The sequence below is a fragment of the Peromyscus leucopus genome, chromosome 1 (assembly GCF_004664715.2).
Source record: "Peromyscus leucopus breed LL Stock chromosome 1, UCI_PerLeu_2.1, whole genome shotgun sequence".
In the NCBI taxonomy this organism is placed as follows: Eukaryota; Metazoa; Chordata; class Mammalia; order Rodentia; family Cricetidae; genus Peromyscus; species Peromyscus leucopus.
The window spans coordinates 50,527,030-50,548,582 of NC_051063.1; the positions used below are offsets into that span (position 1 = coordinate 50,527,030).

Sequence of the window (21,553 nt, forward strand, 5' to 3'; positions counted from 1 at the left end):
AAATCCTCCCATTTGAAAAGTTACATTTTTAAAAACCATTGCAGGTCATACAAACAAAAATGGATCTAATGCCTGGATGATGCAAGAGTGGCATCCTAGCCAGGCCAGTAAACCAGTGCTCTTTGGTTTATACAATGCTGTTTGTCCAGGTGATGCTGCTACAGCTGCTCAGGCCACAACTGCCTTCGAGTATAGAAATGCTAGATCCTAAGAATATTACAACTTTTTTTTTTTTAAGGTGTAGACACATTCAGTTTGTCTTGTTTAGATTCAAGGAATACCCTGTTCTTAGTACTGTATTTGCAAACTACATTTTCAGATTTATGTTACAGCCAGTGTGGTGGCGCGCGTACAGTTTTAATCCCAGCATTCGGGAGGCAGAGGCAGGTGGATCTCTGAGTTGGAGGCCAGCCTGGTCTACAATACTGAGTTCCAGGATAGCCAGGGCTCAAAATGAACAGACAAACCAAAAAGCAACAAATAATGATAACAACAATAAAAAAAAATTATTTTGCAGGTGACCAGTTTTGTCTTTACTTTAAAAAACAAACAAACAAACAAAAAAAACACTTTAGTTTCAGTGGCCTTTTGACTTTGTCTCCACATTCTGCAGCATTAGAGCCCACGGGGCTCCTCCTCCTGTAGGCCAGGGGAAGGAAGGTTCAAGAGGAGTCAGCCCTTGGGCTGGGGACGTCCTTAAGCTTAGCTTGCTCGGGGCAGCTGGTTTCTTAGGATGTTTGAGTGGGACAAACTCGGTGGACCCTTCAAACCTTGGCCAATGTTTCACTCCCCAGGGACCTTCGGCAGGGAGCTGTCCGGCAAGCCCACGGCGGCTGGTTCCGCCTCTCCTTCGTCTACAACCACTATCTCTTCTTCGCTTGTACCCTGGTGGTGCTGCTGGCCATCGTCCTGTACCTCCTGCGAATCCACAGAATTCACCGCCGACAGACTCGAGCCTCGGCTCCGCTGGACCTGCTGTGGATCGAACAGGTGGTTCCGATGATCGGGGTGCAGGTGGGGCCCTGAGGCCGGACCAGAGCTGGAGGAACCCCAGGACTTGAGGAGTGCTGCTCACAGAATGCCTCCACTTTCCCGAACTGGCCTCGGATGCTGCTTTGGCCTGGGAATTTCTACTTTTTCACTTTCATTTCTTCTTAATGCCCAGGACAGGGCCTTTTCTCAGAAGCCGTAACCTAATCTGTGAGGAACTAAGGGGCGAGAGGCTGGTGCTAACACAGGGGACTAAGCTTAGCCCAAATGAGCATGCTTCTCCTTTATCTCGGAAATCTGGTGTGTTTCTGGGATGTAGCATTTTCCCCTCTTGCTGAAGCAAGTTTTTGATTGGGCAACTGGAATCGCGGTTGAAACCCACTTGGATCAACTGATACAAAGCCAGAGACGTTGTGCAGCTGCCCCTGCTTTCTTTCTCTGTAACAGAGATATCCTTATGTGGAGATCCACAGCCTTGAATAGGGACCCAAGGTCTCTGAGGTTCAGTGGACCAGGATCTCAAGGCAACCCAAACGATACAAGCTCCTTGCTTCCTTGACATCCCCGACGGGGTTGCTGTTGTTATCTAGATGGGAGAGGTTAAAACCCCTTTACAATGAACGCCCCACTGGAGATCTGACAGTATTTTATCTGATATTTGGTCTGGCCAGTACAGAAGACGTTTCCATGTCTACGTGCCTCACGGGCTGTTGGGCATCAATGTTGCCTTTTGAGCCTTAAGCGTGCTTACAGAATGGAGCAGCTGTGATGGGAACCGGGGACCTGGTTTGCCTGTTTTCAGGCAAATCTCACAGGCGTATTTTTCTGTGCAGAAGATTCAAAGCAACTTGCCTCATTTCAGTGCTAAGATCTTACATATTTTGGGATGGGATGTATTTGGGGTTTTTTGTTTAAGGAAGAATAGGATCAAGAGAGTGGGCAAAGGCAATAAAATCAAAGTGTTTTTTTTTTTTTTTTTTCCTTTTGGTTTTTCAGACAGGGTTTCTGTGTAGCCTGGGCTGTTCTGGAATTCACTCTGTAGGCCAGGCTGGCCTGAATTCAAACTCACAGAGATCTGCCTGCCTCTGCCTCCTGAGTGCTGGGATTAAAGGTGTGCGCCACTATGCCTGGCTTAAAATCAAAGTTCTTACCTATTTTTGGAATGCTTGAAAGAGCAAATTCTAAACTTTGGAACAACTAGATAAATTTCCCATGGAGCAGCCTGGCCACTTTTTGGACATGTCACAAATAGCACTTCCTTTACAGGGGAGAGGAAAGCCATATCCATGTTCTCACCCACGGCCTCTCACACTGGCTCCTGTGCAGCCTAGCTGTCTTGCAGTTCTATGAAGAGTCAGTGTTCATTAGCTCCTCCCTGCCCCCCACGGACTCTTATTTCCATAGAAAACCATGAGGGGCCTGCCTGGGATTGTTCCCAGGGCGGAAGTAGTAGCTTGACTTCCTCTTTTTGGGAGTAAGGCAAGTCTCTTGAGCCCAATTTTTTAGGTAGCCAAGACTAGCCTTGAACTCCTGATCCTGCCTCCATCTCCTCCAAGTGCTGGGTTTAAAGGTGCACCCCAAGACCTGGCTCATTTCCTTTCCTCTTGCCAAATCCTTTTATTTGTAGGGTTAGAATAGAGAATAAAAAAGTCAAAATTTAAGGAATAAAAATTGATTTCTTTGAAAATATATTCCATATTGGGAACAGAAAGGAATAAAATACTTTATGAAATAGAGAAAAAAAACAAACAAACAAACAAAAAAAAACTAAAATGGTCCTAGGGAAGCCAAGGTGAAGACAAGTGTATTGACTCTGCAGTCAGGCAAGTTCTGAATTATTTTCCTTTTCCTTTTTTCTGAGGCAGGGTCTCATCATATGACCCAGGCTGGCCTGGTACTCAGTGAGCCTCCTGCCTTAGCCTTCTGAGAGCTGGGGTCACAGGTGTGCATCACTGTGTGCACATTAGATAAGGAGACATCTAGCAAAGAATCCTTCACTTTTACATCTTTTACTTTTCATTGGGACTGTCATTGACATTTTAAATTTTAAGTATCTCTTGAATTCTGATTTTGACGTCCCATGAGTGAGCCTTTGCCTTTTTAATGCTGCTTTAAGATGACAAAGATGTCCTTGCTAGCCATTTGCCTCCTCAGGGAACTTTTCATTTCATCTTGGTTTCTATATGCCAGTTTTGGTGTTCTTGGGAGATCTAGTTCCCATTGACCCCGGTTTGTGTGACTTCATTGCTCAAACTGAGGTTGGAGGAGGGAGGAGGGAACCGGTCCAGTTTGGAGGCTCTCCTCACTGAACCTACTCTTTGCCCTTTGCCAAGCACTTACTTGTATTGCTCTTTAAGACTTCATGTGTTCTTTGTATATTATTTAATCATATGACAGCCTTTTGGATTGATAGCCCTACATCCTTTTTATAGTTGAAAAAAAAAATCTCAGGATGCCGATCTTTATCATTTTTCAATATAAATATATTTCTTAATTTATTTTAATTAGTCTTTGAGTTTTTGTTTGGTACATTATATCCTGTTTACTGTTTTGACATTATGGGATCCGGACTTACCCTTATTGATCTAAGACTTCCCGGAGTTCCACAGACTGAGAACAAGAAGGGACACTTTGCTGTGTGATTGAGAAGAACTGAGCATTTTGTTCTTGACTGGTCCCGGGTGCTTCCGTCACCCCTGTCGGGTACATTTCCCGGGGAATCAGGCAAGTTTTCACTGCAGCTGTTGTAGTCTTTTTTTTTTTTTACTTTAGGTTTTTACTTTTAAGCAATTAGCTTAACTTTGCACAATTTTTTTCCTAACCACAACATTCCCGACACATAATTACAATCTGAATGAAGGTACAAATGCCTAATAGAGATATCTACCTCATTGGAGAACTTGGTGGTGATTCTTGGGCAGTTTCCAGATTGGGATTTGTGTGATTTCATTTCGGTTGGGATTAGGAATTACAGTCAGAGTAGCCGTGGCTGTTTCCGTCTCCTTAGTCCGTCTCCTAGTCTGTGCTTAGCTTCAGTCTTGCTGTTGGCATGATAAGACTTCTGCCAAACTTGTGAAGATTTTGTTGGTGTTACAAAAATTACTATGCTCAAAAGTGAGATGTCAAAACCAAGTTTGGCACCTTTGACCAACACAGAATAACAAATATTTTTGTAAACAGTGAATGCATCTGAAATCAAATACTTTTAGGTAATGTTCTGAATCCTGAGTGACTGTCCTGGACCTCCACCTTGCTCCTAACTGGGATCTGATCTAACTGGAAAGCTCTTGCACCCTACTTGGGTTTGTCAATGCTGGGGTTTCTGTTTCTGTGGGTGGCTCCTTAAGGGTCTATTGTAAGCCAGCTTTGTCTTGTTTTATATCCGAGTAGGCTGTCATTGTAGTATTTCACATTTCCCCTTTGCCCCAGTATTTCATTATTTTTGTTTCTTAATACTATTATTAGAGGGACAGAAGAAAATCACACCAACAGACCATTTTGTTTTTTGGAAATCTGAGCAATAAAGAGATCCTTTTATAAGTGGAATTACTGCTCATATATAAGGGCTTCCATTTTTTTCAATTATAAGATCATTGCTTCCATTTTTATAAAACCAGAGTTGCAAATATTCTGAGTAATAGGAGGTCTAGTCATGCATGCATGTCAGACAAGCTTGAAGATGTGTCTCCTCCTGAGCCCCTCCTTCAAGTAGGACAACCGCTGATAGACACCCCCGCGTCCCCCACCCCCAAGCCTGCTAGTCTGTTCCCTCTGTGTGTCACTGTTTACAGGAGTGCAACACCTGAGATCACTTATGAAGAGAAAAGGGTTTTAAGGATTCAGTTTTAGAGTCCAGCTCAGTAGTCCAGTGCCCCTTTTGCTTTGAGCTTGTGATGAAGAAGTGTACATTGTGGCAGAACTGCTTAGCTTACAGTCAGGATGCAAGAGAGGAAGAAATTGGGAGTCTCCTATGTCCTCCAGTGACTTAAAGACCTATGAAGCTATGCCTGCAAGGGTCCCACCACCTCCCAATAATGTCACCCTGGGACCAAGCCTTTTACATGTGAGTCCTTGGAGGACATTCCAGCCCTAAACTACAGCATGATTTGAAGGCAGTCCTGGCAATTCCTAAGCAGCCCACCATGGAGCACGACCGAGTTTGGCAGTAAAGGATTTGCCTCTTCAGCTTCTTAAGGCCGCCTTTGCCAGCAGGTATTTCTGCTTCAAATTCTCCTTCACACTTTCTGTCTACTGAAGATGATCTTTACCTCTAGTGTGGTCTCTGCAGTGGCCATGGCGTCTCCACGGTGATCTACAGTCAGATGTGCTGCACCTGTGGCTAGGACTGCTTCCCAGATGCTTCACATTAGATAAGAATTTTGTGGAATTCTTAAATTTTATGAATAGTTCTTAATATTCTGATGAACATAAAGTTCTAGAAAATGTGTACTGTGCTGGAATGGTGGCTCAATCACCCTCATGTGGGGGCATAGCTCGGTGTTACACATGCCAATCTATAAGCCACCATTCACCCCAGACCAGAAGGAGGGCGGCAGGGAACCTGTAAAATCACGGTTCTCCAGAGTCGGTCTTGTGAGCAACCTCACTTGTGGCAGTCGTTCACTCTGCCACAGTAGACGCTTATCTCGGAGTAGGTTAGTCAACAATCTGGGCCACTGAGACAGACAGCTCAGCAGGTAACACCACTTGCCACATAAGCCTGGCAACCTGAGTTTGACCCCAGAACCCACACCAAGGTGGCAGGAGAGAACCGATTCACACGAGTTATCCCCTGACCTCTGCATGCATATGCATGTATAGTATGGATTCCCCTATCATATACATGCACACAAAATAGTAAGTAAATTCTTTAAAAAATTAAATCATGTAATGAGAGTTATGGCCTAATCAACCCAAAGGGGCTGGTAAAAGGAAAAAATTAAATCCTGGGTTAGCTGATTGAAAATACATGTTTTAATTACCTTTATGTTTAAAAACAATTGACAAAACTGTTGATAGACTGTTGAAAACATTAAAGGAAATTTATTTGATCCTTTAAGTGTACAATGGCCTTTTCTGAACTAGACAGTGGAACATAAAATCAGTAACTGTATTATTCCCACCAACTCATGCTTCCCTCATTCAGTATTTGGTATCTATCAGTATTTGTAAATCATACAAATACAAAAATAGTTAAGATGTATCTGTTCACCAGGAGCGCACAGAAACCGTAATACAGTTAAATAGCTCAATACCAGACCTGTTTCCTGACATGCTCAACTGTAATAAGAGAAAAGTGAAGTAAAAAATCTGAAGCACTTTTCCCTGGCCTCCACGGGCATCTGTACACAATAGGAACACAAAGACACACACAAACACATAAAAGATGATCTTCACTTCCAAATCTAGCTAGTTAGCTGCTTTTAAAAACCAGAAGATATGACAGCCCTAGACCTTGGTAACAAACGTTCAGTTACCCGTCGACTGGTCCAGTGAGTCCACTGGGCACCTGTTCTTGAGTCTACCAGCCTGGTGTCACCAACCTGACTAGTGGACACGACTGCAGCACAAGACACAGAAACCCAAGATCTTCCTAATGCCAAGAAAAGCCAGACTGCCTACTAAGAAGCAGCAAATGACAGACACTTCTGCGATAGATTTTAAAGGGAACCTCTGATGTAAGCACACCTTAGTGACATTCTTGATCCAGTGCCCATCTCAAAACAGTCTTGAGAGACTTGACCAATTTGGAAACCATGTCAAGGCCACTCTCTTAAGTTCTTGTGCTTGCTTATGAATTCCCAAGGCAATTCCAGTCCTAGGAAGTGATTCTCAGAATTATTTTGGGACTCTTCGGAGTTCATTCATGAGCCAAAGGGCACCACTGAGCAGAGCCAGGGAGCCTGACTGGTGTGTGGCAGCCAGAGGAGTTGGAACATACATAAGCAGAGTGCTAATGCCCAAGGCCACCTGTTGAAGAAGAAGAAGAAAGGTAGTAATACTGAAAGTGACTGCACGTGACCAGAGACACACCTCCACAGTCTCGTCAGAACATTAGGAAGCATGTGTCTGACCTAAGTAAACAGAAAACAATGAAACTCAAACAGAAATGGTAGACCTCAATTCCCCTTAGTGTCCTCTAACCACTCTTTATTTTCCTTTGGGAATGGGTCTTACTCTAAGCCATGCTGGCCTGGAACGCATGGTTCTAGCAATCTTCTTCCTTGGTCTCCTGAGTGCTAGGATTATAGGCAGGAGCTACCATACCCAGCTTCTACCTGTCTTATTCCACACTGGTAGTTAGCATTACCAGTTTCTATATGCCTTACTTTCATATATATGGTTATTGAGAGATACATGTTTTTTGTTTTTGTTGGAGGCAGTTTCTCTGTGTAGCCCTGGCTAGCCTAGAACTCACTATGTAGACCAGGCTAGTCTGGAACTCACCTGCCTGTCTTCCAAGTGCTGGAATACACAGATACATAGAGTTCTGTGTTGTTAAAAATGTTCTGTCCCTTGAGTTTCCTTAAACTGCTGTGCAGTATTCCATAGCAAAGACACACCATGCATGGTTGTTTGTTTCCAATTTTAATCAGCACAATTCCAAGTTTCCTCACACTAAGTTCTTACTATATTAGGTATTTCTAAGGCATATACAACCATCAGTTTTCTGGACCAAAGCATTATATATTATATATATCACATATATTGTCTAATTGCCCTCTGAAGAAAGCTAGTATAGAGTCATGGTCTCACCAAGAATATCAAAACATCCATTTTCCTATACTTTCCTATGCTAATAACATTATCTCTTTGCCTGCTCCCCGCACATTCAAACTTGAGCTCTCCAGAGTCATAAGCACAAAATGATATCAGTTGCTCCTCTCTGACATTAAGAAGCTGTTGTGTTTAATAGCCATTTGTCATGATTAATCTACCATTAACATTAACTTGGGGGATGGCATCAGATCAAGAAGGGCTCTGTACCTGTGCATATGCCAGAGCGAGCAGAGTCACTGCTGCCATCTTGGTCCTTCGAGGAAGGGGGATTCTCCGGGACAGGAAATAGAGCACTGTAATGGCAGTGACGGACGTGATTCCCTAGGGAAAGAAGATTATCATTGTGCATGCTAGGCTTTCCGCCACACTGACTCCCGTTCAACTCCTACCTCTCAGGAACCCTGAGCAACCAGGGAGACCTGTACTAGGCACAAAGAACACTGTTCCACCCCTGTTGTATCATTAGCATCACCCACAGTCCTCTTCTGCTTGAACTGAGGTGGCACTGTCCACCCAGGGTACCTTCTGAGTTTGTGTTTACTACTTTATACACATTTACCTTCCCTTAGGTAAGAGCCTTGCCTTTTAAATCAGACCACGTATCTTTAGCTGTAATTTTGTATCTAATTTTAAATTCCTTTTTTCAAAGGTTTATCTTATGTGCAGGGGTGTTTTGCATGCATGCATTTCTGTGCACTATGTACATGCGGTGTCTGAAGCACTACCATCTCTACTCACAGAAAAGGGTGTTGGAGCCTCTGGAACCAGAGTTAGTGCGAGCCCCCATGTGGATGCTGGGAACTGAACTTGGGTCTTCTGCAAGAGCAACAAGTACTCTTAACCACTGAGCCATCTCTCCAGCCCTAAACCACTATTCTTAAAGCAGGGCTGACCTTAGCACATAAAGGGTTAAACTTTCCTGGGTTGTGAGTAGAGATGGTAGTGCTCCCAGCTGGTAAAAACAATGAAAATCTTGGTTTTAATTATACCAGGACAAGGGTCTAGGGTTGGCAATAAGGTTTCTTTTCCATCCATGCCAGAGAGAATGTTTTCTGTCATATTTTTATATGTTTCAAAACAAGCCATAGGGGCAGATTCAACCATACTTTATTTATGCTAAAATACTGTGTAGGGGTGGGGACTGAGACTACCTGGGAATGTCAGCCCTAGACAATGGATTTGCATCCTCTCTGCATCTCCTCATCTATCATCTCACACTCAGCATGCCTCCATCTGATGTCTTCCTGACTTTAGCTTAACACTCACTCTAGAGGTTCCATTTCTGCTAGTCATGTTTTATGAATGCTGCAGGAGAAACTTTGGGGTCTCCTTTGATCTCTTTTTACATGTATTCCTAACAGCTAATCTTAACTTCATGCTCCTTTAAAGTTCCTCAGATCCGCCAGCTATCAAGGTTTTCCACTTATGTCTTGTTCCCTGTGACCATATTCTGCTTTCCCTAACAACACTGGGGTTTCCTGGGTGACACCGGTTCACCACACTCAGGCTGCCAGGCCAGTCTTAGTACTGTTCTCACACTGTCAGTACCTATGGGCTTAAATAAGTGGAAACGTATTAATGAAGCACCTCCGGGGCTCTTCCGAGCTGTGTGCTCAAAGACTACAGTCTGTTCTCTAGTCAACCGCATCTCGCTGAAATGACACTTAAGCGTATTCAGGACTGAGGGGGTTAGTATTAACTTGCCTCTCTGATTTTAAGCTAGAATTTGGGTGTAATGACAAAAATGTCAGATTATTAGACATCTGGTCAGTCCTAGAATTGCTTCCAAAGAACAAGCAGCTACTGCTGTGCTAACTGCAGCTGCCAGTGCCTCACTGGCACCCCCGAAACGTGTGTGAGGGTCCCAATGCCCAGTGCCTCACGTCTCACTGGCACCCCTGAAACGTGTGTGAGGGTCCGATGCCCAGTGCCTCACTGACACCCCCAAAACGTGTGTGAGGGTCCAATGCCCAGTGCCTCACTGGCACCCCCAAAACGTGTGTGAGGGTCCAATGCCCAGTGCCTCACGTCTCACTGGCATTCCCAAACGTGTGTGAGGGTCCTTATGCCTCACACCTCACTGGCATTCCCATGTATATTAGGGTCCCAATACCTCACGTCTCACTGGCACCCCCGAAACGTGTGTGAGGGTCCCGATGCCCAGTGCCTCACACCTCACTGGCACTCCCAATGTGTATTAGGGTCCCTATGCCCAGCAGTACAGACCAACGCACTTACCAGAAGCCGGTGATCAAACTGTACCATGGTGGGGTTCTCAAAAACATTCTTCAGGATGGGAGAGAAGGTAAGGAGGTCCTCTGGGATCCAAGAGTCTCCCATTTTGGGGAAGGAGTTGTAAACAAGCCCAGCATCCAGCCCTGCTACAAAAGCCCCTGCATGCCAAGATACACAGGACTTCTCAAAATAAAGACCAAATATTAGCTCTGAACACAGAAGTCTCCTAGCCCAGAGCTAGACAAAGGAACTATTTGGAAGATAATAGAAAAATAGGCAATTGGGCTTCTCGGGTAGAGTACATCACAATCTCCACAGGAACTCAGCAACACCTCGAACCCTTATCTGCTCCGATCCCAAGACTGTAGTGTGTCTCTGCTAGAGAGCAGAAGCTCTGGAGGAGATGCCTAGTCATTTGGAAAAGTCCTTGTTTTTGATTCTGTGTCCTTCCTGGCCCTAACTTCTGCTGATCGAGCTTGGAACTGTACCCCTGACTTCCTCAGTCTGCCCCATGCTCTGACGTGGGAATCTTCTGCCCGTTCCTCCCCCTTCATCCTGCTTGATTTTCCGCACAGCACTGAACGTTACCGGACGTGCTTTGGTTGTGCTTTTCTGTTTTTCTTCCAAGGATTCAATAAATATTGGTTGAAGGAACAAAGAAGATACAAAAAAATTTTTACAAACTTACAAACTAAACCCTGGATGAGCACAAAAAGAAGGCAGGTGTGAATGGACGGATGATCGATCCATTATTACCAACAGAGTCAAAGAAATGTGAATCATTTTTGTAAACATGACTTACAAGATCAAAATACACATTATATAGGAAAGGAATGGAGAGCAGAGAATCAGGGGTGGGTGCTCTTGGTTTGAATTAATGTCATTTTCATGACCGAGCAGTGCTGTCCAGTGAAGCTTTCTGTTATAGTGGAAGTGCTCCATGTCTGTCTCCTACAACACATTAGCCATAAGGTACATGTGCCTGTTGATCACTCAGTGTGGCTAGTGTAACCAAATGAAAGCTAAATGCTATTTAACCTTAACTTAAGTTCAACCATACGGGGCTTCTGATTCCTGTGTTAGACACAGCATTCCACAGTGAGAAAGGTGAAGGTGAACTTAGGATTTAAGGAAGAGAAGTCCAGGGCTGGAGCGATGGCTCAATGGCTGCAGTTCTTCCAGAAGACCTGAGTTCGATTCCCAGCACCCACGTTGGGTGGCTCCCAACTACATGTAACTCCAGCTACAGAGGATTCAATGCCCTCTTCTGGCCTCTGTGTACCTGTGCACACACATGGCATATACTCACACAGACACACACATGTACACATAAATAAAAAAAGCTCAAACTCTTAGGAGGAAAGACCTACACTGGTCCCAGCTCCAATGAACTTGAACATCTTTGACCACTGAGGACAGGCCATCTGTCTGACCCATTCTGTTCAATGTGTAACATAATGTTTATATAACACATAACACAGCTTCTGCTACATGCCAGGGACTGTTCTAAGCATTTCTTGTACGTGACTTACAGTCATCATCTCATCATCTGTTTCACACACAGCTTGCAGTTCCCACGTGAGGCTAGTAATCAATTTGAACTTGGGCAGTATGCATTTAAGTAAGTTAAAACTCAATAGTTTTGTTCAACTGAGTGGACAGTAGGAACCGAAAACAGAGGGTAGATGGTGGGAGTGAAGGAGCCAAGTGGGAAAGGAAAAGAGAAAGAGGCAGCAGGAATAACAGTGCTCGGCAGGAAAGGTCACTGCAAACTGGATGGGACGAAGCCTACCTGAGAGAGCCGTGAGGAACACCAGGCCGGCTGTTCCGCCAGCAAAGCGTCTCAACCACAGGAGCTGTCGGGTTTCAGGTAACTGAAAAGGATAATCAGGGAATCTCTTTGGTAGGAACTATGGAGGCAGCGAGATCTCCAAATCCAAACGCAGACAATTTAAGGTCAGGTTGTCTCTGTCTGCTAATGACACTGTTCTAATGGAGGATAAAGACTCAGCAGATATTGTTCTAACATAGGATAAGTACCCCAGCAGTACTGTTCCAACATACATCGATTTCATTGTTAGACATTTATCATGTATCTTCCCAGACATCTCAATTAATTAAATTTAAATAGTTCCCAGTAGCTAGTGGCTCCTGGGCTAGAGAACGTGACACTATATCACTTAACTAGCTATCATCTCAAATTCTTTCTATAATTGGGTAGAATATAAACAAAGAAAAGGAAAAATTGATAAAAGTTATCAGTAAGCTACCACAGTTCAATTCCTTGTTTGGGTATGTGTGTGAATGTGTGGGCGTATGTTTAGGGGTTGAAAAGGAAGAATAGGTTATCAGCAAATAGCTGTAGATGCAGGCAATTTATTTTATATATTTGTCTTGGAAGTCAGAGGAAGAACAATTTTTCAGATGAGGAATATTTACTATGAAAATGCTTCAATATGTGGCTTTCCTGTGAACATCTCCAGTCCTTACTGGGATCTAAGCCCTTAGCTGTAAATATCTACTAGATAATTCTGAACATCAAAATGTTCTCCATGAACAGCTTATCCAGGCCGACTCACGATTTAATAATATTTGTTTGATTATCACTTTTTAAATTAAACATTTTAAATGTTTATTCATTATTAGTGTGTATGTATGTGTGTGTGCATGCTTGTGCCCTAGCACAAGTGTGGATATCAAAATACAATTTTGTGTAATTGATTCTCCTCACCCACTTTCATGTGGGTTAGAGGATTGAACTCAGGTTTCCAGGCTTGTTGAGCCATTTTACCAAGCCAACATTCACTAGTTGTAAATATCAGGAAAAAAGTGAGCTGGGTGTGGTGGTGTACGCCCTTAATCCTAGCACTCAGGAGGCAGAGGCAGGCAGATCTCTGTGAGTTTGAGGCCAGCCTGGGCTACTGAGCAAGTTCCAGGACAGCAAGGGCTACATAGAGAAACCCCTGTCTCTAAAAACCAAAAGTGAAAAAAGTAAAAGAGAAAAGACAGAAAGACAGAAAACAGTGTCCTAAACAAGTCTGGCAACTCAAGACTTCTATTATAAATGAAGCCCCCCCCCTCCTAAAAGAAAACAAAAGTTTTATTTTGAGTCAAAGCATAAAATATAAAAGCTGACATTTTCCTGAGGGAAAACTAGCATACAGAAAAGTACCTTTTAGACACAAATCACTATGGTTTAATAAACAGTGTTAGACTGAATGCTAGGTCCCCACTTAATGACACTCTGGGCTGCTGTTCACCAGCACAAGTTCAGCCACAGCTCTTGTTCAGGTCCTCCTGTCTTGTCTCCATTCAAAGCGGTTGGGTTACGTCTTACATTCAGTTCACCTTGCCTTTTTCCTAAAATGTGTGTTTTCATATTCCTCATTAGACAGCGTTGACAATTCTATATTACCGAGCAATTCCACTTCTGGATATCTATATCTATATGTATATATCCCAAAGACCTGAAAGCGGCGTCTCAAAGAGCTAGCTGCGCACCCACGCTCACAGATACTTTCTTTACAACAGCCAGAGAGAGCAGCAGCTGTTAGAGGGATCTGAAGTCTGACTTACTAACTGCATCAGAACCAGATTCCTACTTCCCTGCCCTGTGGGCGGGCACCTGTGCAGCTGTGCTAACAATGACATTTACCTTGTGCTGAGGGAGGAGCAGGGACAGTGAGGTCCACAGGCTGGCACAGTAAAGAACAAGTGCGGATCCCAGGTGTGCTGCCAGGCGGTACTGACTGACCCGAGGGATGTCATAGGACTCTGGCTTTTCCTCTAGTCCACTTTTCACCATGTACCAGCCCAAGAGCCCCTGGAATTCAAGCAGAGAGGGGCAAATCACACAAGGTTTGATCTGTTAGGTTCTACTGAGAAAGCACATTATAAGAAAGAACACCCTGCCTACCCTTTTCCACACCTGCCTAGTGTTCATAGCCAGTGTTCAGGAAGTGTGAACAGGAAGTATTAGTGCTTGGTCACTGTTTAGACTTATGTTTTGTTGAAGTATAGTTCAGGTATATGAAATCATACAAAAGTTTACACTCAAAACTTTATAAATACTCGATATAACTTAACATGTAAACCAGTGAAACAGAATAGTTTACTCTATGAAAACTAGATTGTACTTGGAAAAAGCTTAATACAGGTTAACTGTTTAAAAACAATTACTGTAAAGACAGGTGGGTATAAGACAAACACAAAAGTGGGGGGGAAGTCATACAAATATGTAAGATTTTGCATGTAGATTGCTTTGCAAAAATATATTTCTACTCTAAGAAAAATGAAACTAGAAACTATAATTTGTGGAGGTGAAGAAATTTAAAGTTGAACTTTAAATTCCAAATTCAGTCAAAGAAAGACTTCAGCTCTTGGGAAGGAAGGAAGGAAGGAAGGAAAGGGGAGGGTGGAAGGAGATTGGTTTAAAAAAAAAAAAGTGCATGTTTAAACCAGATGTGGTGGCAGAGACTTATAATTCCAGCCCTTGGGAAGTAGAGGCACCAGGATCAGCAATTTGAGGTCATACTTGGCTACATAGCAAGTTGTAGGTCATAACAAGATTTGGCTACACAAGACTGTCTCATAAATCCAAACCAACCCAACCAAACAATAACAACAACCCCACCATTCCCCAACAAAATGCAGGTTTACGGTTAGAAAGCTCACAGGATGCATCACACTCCACGGTCCTCTGCTTTAACCAGCAAATAACCCAACTACATCCATCCAATCTTAGCAGATAAGACACAGTCATTTCACCTTCTGCCTCCCACCCCCAGAATCAGGTCAAAGGAGAGTTTCTACTATTCTTCAGGCAATTCTTCGGGGGTATTTCCTTCCGCTTTCAAGATTAGCGTGGCTATTCTAATTACCTTTCATCTTCAGAGACACTGGAGAAATGAGGCACGTACAGTGTGAATTCTCCAGCCTAACTTGCTTCCTGCCACAACCCTATCTGACATCTTAAACATCTACCTTCATTTCTAATGTTTAACTATAAAATTAAACTTACACTATTCCATCTAATTTGCTTAGTTACTAAAATATAATAAAAGTTAACTTTTATAACAAATTTCTATAAAATAACTTTTATTAGTGTTTGAGTCTTGACTATAGTTTGTATTGCCTCGTTAATTGCTTCTTAATTAGCTCATCTCCTTACCACTTCTGAGTTAAATTAACCACCTCGTCTCCTACTGGTCAAATGTTGATGTTTCTTTGATGCCGTGACATCATCAGGAACTTTACATTTTGACCCAAATACTTGTAGGTGTCTTCTCTAGTTCCTTTTCTTGGTTCTTAGCTTTAACTGTAAGAATCTCCCAAAGCTCTTTTCTTTAAGATAAGTCAGCTTACAGGATTTTAAATACCACTTATACTTGAACTTCGGCTATATCTGTATCTCAACTTTCACCCCCAAACTGTTTCTTTTGGCGTTCTCCTCTGTAGTCACTCTACAATAGGGACCAGTCCTTCTGAGACAGCAGAAGAGTTAGAGAAATGGAAGAGAGCCATGATGGGGGCACGAGCTCGACTTCTAGTGCCATAAGACAATGTTCTTATTGAGTGCTCACTGATCTGAGACACCCAGCCAACTGCTTAATAGCTGTTATCTCATTTAATATCTACACTCCCTGAGCGGCACTAGAGCTATCTCTACCTACAGGAAGGAGATCGTATATGACAAAAGCCAGGCAGCTTGCCCCACGTGGCAGAAGTGAGGTTAGAGCCAGGCCTATGGCACTAAATGCTCATTCTTACCTTCTCTCTTTCAGTGCTTCAGACCTGACTCCCTTAAATACTGCCAACTAGGCAGCTCTCTGGAGCATCTCTGCTTTCCCAATCTTGAATAAATCTTACCTGAAACAGACTAAGCCACAGAGGGCAAGAACGCGTCCTTTCATGCCACGGCTGAGCCAACCCTTTCTCCAAAAGTAGGCAGCGGGCAGGATGTACGCAAGGCCTACAGCTCGACCCCACATTCGGTGCGAGTATTCCATGTACCAGATAAACTTGAATTCCGCCAGTGTCATGTCATGATTCAGGCTAGGTGAAATGGGAGTCAAAAATGAAGAGAGAGGAACCTCTATGGGGTTTATTTACTTATTCTGTGTGCATGGACACATAGGTGCCACAGCATGTGTGTGTTTGTGGGGGGGGGGTCAGAGACAACTTTTTGGGAATCAGTTTTCTGTTCTCTCCTTCCACCTTGTGTTTGAGGCAGGGTCTCTCTCGTATCTGTCGGCCCTTGAATTTCTGGCTAATTTTCCTGCTTCCCCCTCCCATCTCACAACAGTGCTGGGATTAGAGATGTATACCGTCACATTTGGCTTGTCCCACAGCTTCTGGGGTTGCATTTAAGTCATGAAGGTAATGGGCAAGCACTTTCACTGCGAAGCCATCTCCTCAGTCCCTCCGCTCGTTTGTTTACCTGTGGGATGCAGAACTATTCTGTCTTGCAGCCTCACAGACCTGCACTCTTCCTCGTCAGTAACTCTAATGTGATTCTGGACTTAAAGTTTAGAGTAAGCAGCTCACTACGTTCACGTGAACCTGAGATCAAGAAATCAATCTAACCACTGTAAAGGATTTAAAGAAGCAAAAAATGCAGAGGATATGTGCTAGCTAATGTTATGTACTTGATACAGGCTAGAATCATTTGAGAGGAGGGATCCTGTTGAGACAATGCCTCCTGAGACTGAGCTGTAGACAAGTCTATAGAGCATTTTCTTCCCTTTTTTTTTTTTTGAGACAGGGTTTCTCTGTATAGCCCTGGCTATTCTGGAACTCGCTTTGTAGATCAGACTGTCCTCAAACTCAGAGAGATCTGCCTCTACCTCCCGAGTGCTGGGATTAAAGGCCTATGCCACCACTGCCCAACATACAGAGCATTTTCTTAATTAGTGATTGATGGATGAGGGCCCAGCCCATTGTGGGTGGGATCATCCCTGGGTAATGATCCCAGGGAGTTTCCTGATGCTCTGAATGAAGTTGGCTATTGCATGAGACTTTAGTCTGCTTCATTTTTAGGCTCCATTCTCCCAGGTTCCAGTGCCTTTAGGTGGTAAACATCCTCCATGGCCTCTGCATCAGCTCCTGCCTCCTGGTTCCTGCCCTCATTGCTTTTAATGATGGACTGTTATATGGAACTGTGAGTGAAATAAACCCTTTCCTCCCATGTTGCCTTTGGCCATGGCGCTTCATCACAGCAATAGTGACCCTAACTAAGACAGGATATTTACTTGAGGGGCTTCGGAGATGGCTCAGTACGTAAGCATGAAGTTGAGTTCAAATCCCCAGCACCCCTATCAAAACCCACCCATGGCCATGTGTTCCTGTAACTCTAGTGCTGTGGGGTCAGAGACAGGAAAATCACTGAGACTCGCCAGCAGTGAGCTTAGCACTAGGTTCAGTGAGAAACCATGTCTCCAAGCAGGCTGCGCACAAACACACACGTGCCTTCATCACACATAAATAAAGACATTTCCCTGATTGTTTCTAACACTTACATTTTAAATTCTGGAAATTGCTGATATTTTTGGAATTCAGCTTCCCATTCTTCTCGGCTTGTGGGTGGCTTCATCTCCTTTATTAAATGCCAGTCTACCATTGAGAGGCCAGACTCTGTCAGCCTTAGGATAGAACAGTTGTAAGTGTGTGATTTAGGTTATTCATAAATAGTTTACAGCAATAAGCAGATGTGAACTTAACCCTTGGGTAGGGATTCCTTCCCTCTTCCTTTTCTGTTTGCAATGTTGGAAATGGAATCCAGGTTCCTACACAAACCAGGCCCTGCATGCCAGCTCTTATTTCTTTACACTTTTAGTTTATTCTCTCAATTCTTTTACTCAGCCCCACCCCACGCCCCATTTATTGTTTGTTGATTTTTTTCTTTCTTTCCTGAAACAGAGTCTCTGAAGTAGCCTCAGTTTGCCTCTGAACACTTCCTAAGTGTTGAGATTACAGGCAACTGCCACATGACTGGGTCCCACTTAATTCTTTCACTAGCATTTCTTTACAGGCAAAAACAATGTTCAGATTAAAGAAATGTGTAATAAATACATAAACAACATCCTTACTACTTTGGTGCTAAGGACTGAACCCAGGGGCTTGCATACACTAAGTATTCATTGAACCATTGAGTTATGTATAATACCAGCTAAAACTAACATTCTCTACATCAGGAAAAGAGACTTATTACAGAAGTACAAGTTCAAGATAACAATATTTAAATTTGCTGCAATTTCCCATAGCAGCCAATGTTTAACAACATAGTACTTTGAAACAGGAGTGTAACGAATATGAAGATAAACACACACACTTCATTATGTTAAAAAGTTGGGGCTGGAGGGGCAGCTCATCCAATAAAGTGCTGGCCTGAACAAAGCCCCAGAGCCTACGTTTAAAAAAACAAAAAATAAGCACATACTTGTAATCCCAGTTATGGACAGGCAGAGATAAACAGATTCTGGAAACTCCATGGTCTATTTTGCAAGTTCAAGGTCAGTGATAGGCCTTGTCTCAAAAAACAAAACAAACAAACAAACAAACACAAAATGGTGGGCAGCACCTAGGAATGAAACCAGAAGTCATCTTCTGACCTCTACATGCATACAGATGCACATGCACACACACACAAACTAAAAAGTACTTTCAATAAAAAGGAATCAGGGTTCCTAATCTGAAGGCCAAGGCAAGAAATACAAAATAAGCCTGGAAAACCTATTGTAGCAGAAAGCAAAGATGCTATCAAAGGGCCTTATCAAAGGATGCTGGGACCAATCTCAAGAGATTAAGATGGGGGAATTTAAGGAAGCTATCAACACAATCCTCACAGTAGACTAAGACATATCCAATGTTTTTAAATGTATAAACTCATAACAAAACTTTAAAACCCAAATCCTTTATTTGTAACCTTTGGAGGGTCTTGGGAACAGATTTGTCATTTTGAAAATTAGTAAATGAAGAGAATGAATCAAGTCTTGCCTTTCCTATAAAGACTGGATCCCGGATAATGAAACTGCTAATGAGGTAAAGCTTCACTTTACAGTTGAGCTAATAAAAATATTACTATTTTGGAATGCTAATGAAATGGATGTATGCAATTGTTGTGGAATATTAGTTCAAGATGTATTACACTCATTTATGTTGTGGAACATTTGTTTAATGATGCAAAGATGTGTTGCATTCTTTTACATTGCATTTGTTTAACTCTGTAAAGCTATGTTACTTTGCCTACCTACAACTAAGAGCTGAAGGCCAATAGGTAGGCAGGAGAAAGGATAGGCATGCAAAGAGAATAAATAAGAGGAGAAATCTAGGCTCAAGAGAAGAGCAAGGAGTGAGAAAAGGAGGAGAGGAGGACGCCAGGGGTCAGCCACCCAGCTACACAGCCAGCCATGGAGTAAAAAGGAAAGAAAGATATACAGAATAAAGAAAGGCAAAAACCCCAGAGGCAAAATATAGTTATAGAGAAATGAGATAATTTAAGTTAGAAAAGCTGGCTAGAAACAAGCCAAGCTAAGATCTGGCATTCATAAGTAAAACTAAGTCTCTGTACTTCTTTGGGAGCTGGGTGGAGGGCCCCCAAAGAGTAAAAAAGCCAACTATAGGCAATAGTAATCAAGACAGTTGAAGTCCGTCCGCAATAGATTCAAGAATGAATGCTCCAATCACCTATGCAGTATTTTGTACCCTCATTACCAACCTGAATCTAATAAGCAACAGGACAGACAGGGACAAAGGATATGTTAGACATCACCAGACAGTCAGACTGTGGGTAACCATAGGACAAAGGACTTGGCCTTCTTCAGTAACAACAAAACTTTGAAGACGAGGGAGGAGGGAGAGCCTGAATTCATAAAGTCTGTTTACAGATATAAAGAGAACCTAGGAAACATATGAAGCAATGGTGACACTTGAACTTATGTGTTTAATCTAAGCAAACAAACTGCAGGGGGGAAAGATAAATCTCAACAGTGGAGAGGTAAACTCTACAGAAATAATGCCCAGCTATCAGGGAAGACTGAAACCTGTCCTTATGATAGGCTCCTACTAATAAAACACTACTCTGTTCTAAGATACAGCAAGCTATTAAGTTTCTCCATCTGTAAATTGAAAGCGCTAAGCCAGATGATGCCCAAAGCCTGGTGTTCCCACAGATAACCTGGTTCACCAAGAGCAAATGACTCACCTAGTCACTCCTCCAAGAATAACTGCTCCAGCCACTGTTCCGCTGCACACCAGGAGCCACCGGCCCACTGCCTGCTCAGCCGCCTTCGAAGGAAGGGCCACTGTGCCTTTTCCGGATTGCAAAGCCACTTCAGCCACGGTGCCATATTGCCCTGGCCTCAGAGGACGCCTGCTGCCAAAGCCGCAACCACACTAAGGAGCAAGAAAGAACATTATAACTGGAAGAATCGGGGAAAGACTGCTACCCACACTCAGCCTCAATTTGCCGGGAGAAAAGTACCCCATAAGGCTACATTTTCACAGCTACCTCTCTGGCTGACCGTTGTCTCTCAGCTGGATTCCTGGAGCCCTTTCCCTAATGGGTTTCTCCTTCCAGTCTCTAAATGTGCTCTCCCCTCCCATCCACTTGCCTGACTGATACTCCCCACTGTGGATCTGGGCTTGCATTGGTACTCCCCAAACTTTCCAGAGTCTTACAACAGGCCACTCTCACAGCACAAGGACCTCCCCTACCACGACTCTTAACACACTGTCATGTATCTCAGGTGATCTGTCGTGTGTCTCACTAATCTGGGAGGTCTGCAGGTTCTGATCAATCTTGCTCTCCCTCTCTCTCTCACCTTCTACTAATAATTGTCAGATAAGAGAATGCATGTCCTCTTATGGTTCTAACCCTACAAGTAGGATGTATGTTCAGTTTCCTACTTCCAGTTAACTGAGTAGCTTAGACAAGCAACTTAAAATAAGCCTCAATTCCCTTCTCTGTAGAATGGGGTTATACAGTAGTTCCTGACTACTTGTAGCAAAAACCCATGTGCAAAAATACTGAGCTTTTTTTTTTTTTTTAATCATGTGCTAAAGGTCTGATGTATATTAAAAAATGTAATCCTCACCAACACCTTGTGAAATAGTAGTTACCCCATTCTACAGATTAGGAAACTGAAACCTAAAAGCTAAATAAATTGGCCAGTGATACACAAACAGGGGACAGTATTTCCGGATCCGCATTCAGGTAGCTGTCTGGACACAAGGAAAAGTATCGTGAAATGATAAGGAGATAACCACTGGCCGGGCGGTTCGTTGACTTCATTCTAGCCTTTTTCACCCCGGCCGGGCTTCCGTGATCGGCGCCAGCTGCAGTGGGTACCTGTGCTCTGGACGCCGCCCTAGGGACGAGGAGCCCGACACTGTGGCTCCCCGTGAAGAACTTGAGGGGCGGAAGGAGCAACCGCTGCATACTGGCAGTGCACCGCCTCCGCCAGAGTGGCCCAACAACCGGCGGTCCTCTTCTCCCCTCCGGAAAGGGGAAGCCCTTCCGGGTCAGACACCGCGCGCGCCCCCTGCGCCG

The 21,553-nt window shown here is 43.5% G+C and overlaps 2 protein-coding genes across 2 annotated transcripts in view; one reads left to right on the top strand and one right to left on the bottom strand.

The window, feature by feature from the left end:
- Nucleotides 1-1,958, top strand: part of Entpd7 (ectonucleoside triphosphate diphosphohydrolase 7) — a 42,666-nt gene extending 40,708 nt beyond the window's left edge. Inside the window, exon 13 of the mRNA XM_028888839.2 lies at nucleotides 795-1,958. Coding sequence (XP_028744672.1) covers nucleotides 795-1,026 — 232 coding nt within the window. The 3' untranslated portion in view covers nucleotides 1,027-1,958. The remainder of the gene's footprint in view (nucleotides 1-794) is intronic.
- Nucleotides 1,959-6,002: 4,044 nt separating this feature from the next.
- LOC114706436 (cytochrome c oxidase assembly protein COX15 homolog) lies at nucleotides 6,003-21,530 on the bottom strand. The gene is made up of 9 exons (XM_028888827.2): nucleotides 21,353-21,530; nucleotides 20,207-20,397; nucleotides 17,523-17,645; nucleotides 15,879-16,059; nucleotides 13,661-13,834; nucleotides 11,798-11,879; nucleotides 10,009-10,163; nucleotides 7,978-8,091; nucleotides 6,003-6,960 (listed from the first exon to the last, which is right to left on the bottom strand). The coding sequence occupies exons 1-9, from the start codon at nucleotides 21,440-21,442 to the stop codon at nucleotides 6,829-6,831; spliced, it is 1,242 nt and encodes a 413-aa protein (XP_028744660.1). The 5' UTR covers nucleotides 21,443-21,530; the 3' UTR covers nucleotides 6,003-6,828.
- Between the last annotated feature and the right edge of the window lie 23 nt (nucleotides 21,531-21,553).

Bases quoted from the DNA above. Each gene is read 5' to 3' on its own strand.
- LOC114706436 (XM_028888827.2), bottom strand. From the start codon at position 21,442: ATGCAGCGGTTGCTCCTTCCGCCCCTCAAGTTCTTCACGGGGAGCCAC. The intron at 17,646-20,206 runs GTGAGTCATTTG...TTCTATCCTAAG, and splicing joins ATTCTTGGAGGAGTGACTAG to GCTGACAGAGTCTGGCCTCT. The intron at 8,092-10,008 runs GTAAGTGCGTTG...TTCTTTCCCTAG, and splicing joins AGTTTGATCACCGGCTTCTG to GGAATCACGTCCGTCACTGC.